Below are 2,290 nucleotides of genomic sequence, written 5' to 3' on the forward strand. Positions count from 1 at the left end.
ATTTATTTTATTTGCGGCTAAACTGCTTAACCTTAAAAGTAAAGATTTTCCTAAATATAGATACTAATTCTAAATGCATGTATAACTACTGGCTATCTAACCCCATATCGTATTCTTGTTTGGGTGTGGTCACACCATGCCCATCGGTGTGACACACACCCCTGTTACCAGGGTATGTGTAACCCCGTTACAGGTCACTTCTCTTTCGACTGGGGGATACAAAAGGTCGGGATTCCACGCAGGGTCGTCATACAAGAGTCCCAGGTGAAGCGGAACAGCCTTCTGAGAAGAACTAACACTTGTCAATCTCGAAAAACAATTTATGATGGCGCATACACTCGAGTACGACTCGCACGTGATTCATGTCGCTCTTTCTCTGACGACCCTTTCTCTGCATAATCATGGATGGATGTTAAGTTCGTGCATAACCACGATGTAGCCAAAGCAGCTAAGTCTCCACCCGATTGAACGTCGCTGGTGTGTGAGACAAAGCCTGTGGCATAACAAGATTCCTCCGGAGTATTTTGCTCGGGTGTTCGCCGCGGCGATAGGAAAACGCTGTTTCTCATGAGCAGCTAATATCACCCACAAGACATATCAAGGGTACTGAACAAAATGCAATCGGCCGTATTTTCTTACTAACACTTCCTTTCGAAAAGTCGCAGTTTGCACCGAAGCATTGTGGTGGCATTTAGATTATTATACGTATGCACATCTCACCTCTTTACCGTAAGCCTTTTGAAAAAGTGGACGCGATTTACTTTCTTTTCAGTCCCGCTTAATGTTTTTATGGATGAAAGCTTATTAGAAGTAATATAAGTATCTTTTCGAAAGGTTGCCGATTTGTCCGACTTTTTCGATCCGACATTCGCAAAAACTCTGCGTCGGTCTAGTGGCGTACGTGTTATGACGGCATAAGTGGATGCAGTTAAGTCTTACAATTTGTGAGTGTTTTTCATGTTAGTCAACATCAGTTTTCCTATGGTCATTGATAAAATTATATAATATATGTACTTCATGACATGCGGCTTGCAGTCCACGTGTCACGCGGACCTCTTCTATGATTCGCATTGGTTTCATCTGAACTAGCACTTTGGTACTTTCAAACAGTTGTAGCATTAATGAGACCAGTAATATTTTATAATCTATTTTGAAATTTTTGACCCGATTTTCTTAGTCATTCAGCCTTCTATGTGTTGGATGGAAATCAAGGGAGAACAAGGGTGTTCCTCGGGTATATTGAGTCAGTCGGTGGTGGACTTGAAAGATGTAATTTTGACGAAACAGAAGTACAACTTCGCTGCGAGCAAACTTGAGCGATTCCTCACCAATATGTGGTTACCTGAAAAAAAGGGAAAAGAAAGATCTTTCACACAACTAGTATTATCCGATACGTGATATCCATGCCTTTTGTGCCAATATAAATAAATATTTTCATCTTTGATTGATGGTATGTGACGCCATTTAATTAGCTGAGACACGAATCGATCGAACGTCCCTCGCCCACAAAAAGCAATTGGATTCGTGGTGAAAAAATCTTCTGTGGGCGAAGCTGCTGACCACGATGGGAAAAGACTTAGATACACACGGAGCCGAGAATGTCATTGTACTTTCACTATTTGGAGAATAAGCTGGTGAAAGACAAACGTCTGTCATCTCGTATCAGCTTCATGATTAGAGATGTTATCGAGTTGCGCCAGCATAGATGGGAGCCGCGTCGAAAGGAGCTTAAACAGAAGACATTGAATGAAATTCGAAAAGAGGCCGAGCGAGAGGCACGTGCTCCGCCAACCAGCGCGCCTGGTGGTGGGAGCCGGGATATTGGAGATCGCGACCACTTCCGATTGGACCGTCGTTCCAATTCGTCTCGTGATGGCTCTTTTAGTAGTCGTTCGACAATGGCACCAGTGTATCAGCAGTCACAGTCAATGAGTAGCCGTAGCAACAACAAACAAATGACACCTTTGCGTGGCATAGGCGCGCGGGATGAATCTGTTAAAACTGGCCCTTCGGGTAGACCTGCTTACTTTGGTCTTGCCGCACGGCAAGGTAAGCGTGGTGGTGCAAGTGGTTCACCGGCCAATTTTCCTAACAGCCGTCGTGGTCTGACGCTGGGTTTCAAAAAACCACAATCGCCTGCCTTCGATACTAAAGTGGTCCCCTCACTCGACGATGATTCTCAGGATAAAATTGGGAAAAAGGCGATATCTATCGCTCAGGAATATGTGTCAGTTGTTGACCTGACCGAGGCTGAAGCATGTCTTGTCGAGCTTCAAAAGGAGTTTAGAAA

At 44.1% G+C, this 2,290-nt stretch overlaps 1 protein-coding gene across 1 annotated transcript; it reads left to right on the plus strand.

The window, feature by feature from the left end:
- Nucleotides 1–1,598: 1,598 nt before the first annotated feature.
- PHALS_08366 (eukaryotic translation initiation factor 4 gamma put) lies at nucleotides 1,599–2,109 on the plus strand (the record flags this gene model as incomplete). Its single annotated transcript, XM_024723702.1, has 2 exons — nucleotides 1,599–2,049; nucleotides 2,096–2,109. 2 exons carry the CDS (start codon nucleotides 1,599–1,601, stop codon nucleotides 2,107–2,109), a joined length of 465 nt encoding a protein of 154 aa, XP_024574652.1.
- Nucleotides 2,110–2,290: the final 181 nt, after the last annotated feature.

This window comes from Plasmopara halstedii, assembly GCF_900000015.1.
Source record: "Plasmopara halstedii genome assembly, contig: Scaffold_322, whole genome shotgun sequence".
NCBI classification, from domain to species: domain Eukaryota; phylum Oomycota; class Peronosporomycetes; order Peronosporales; family Peronosporaceae; genus Plasmopara; species Plasmopara halstedii.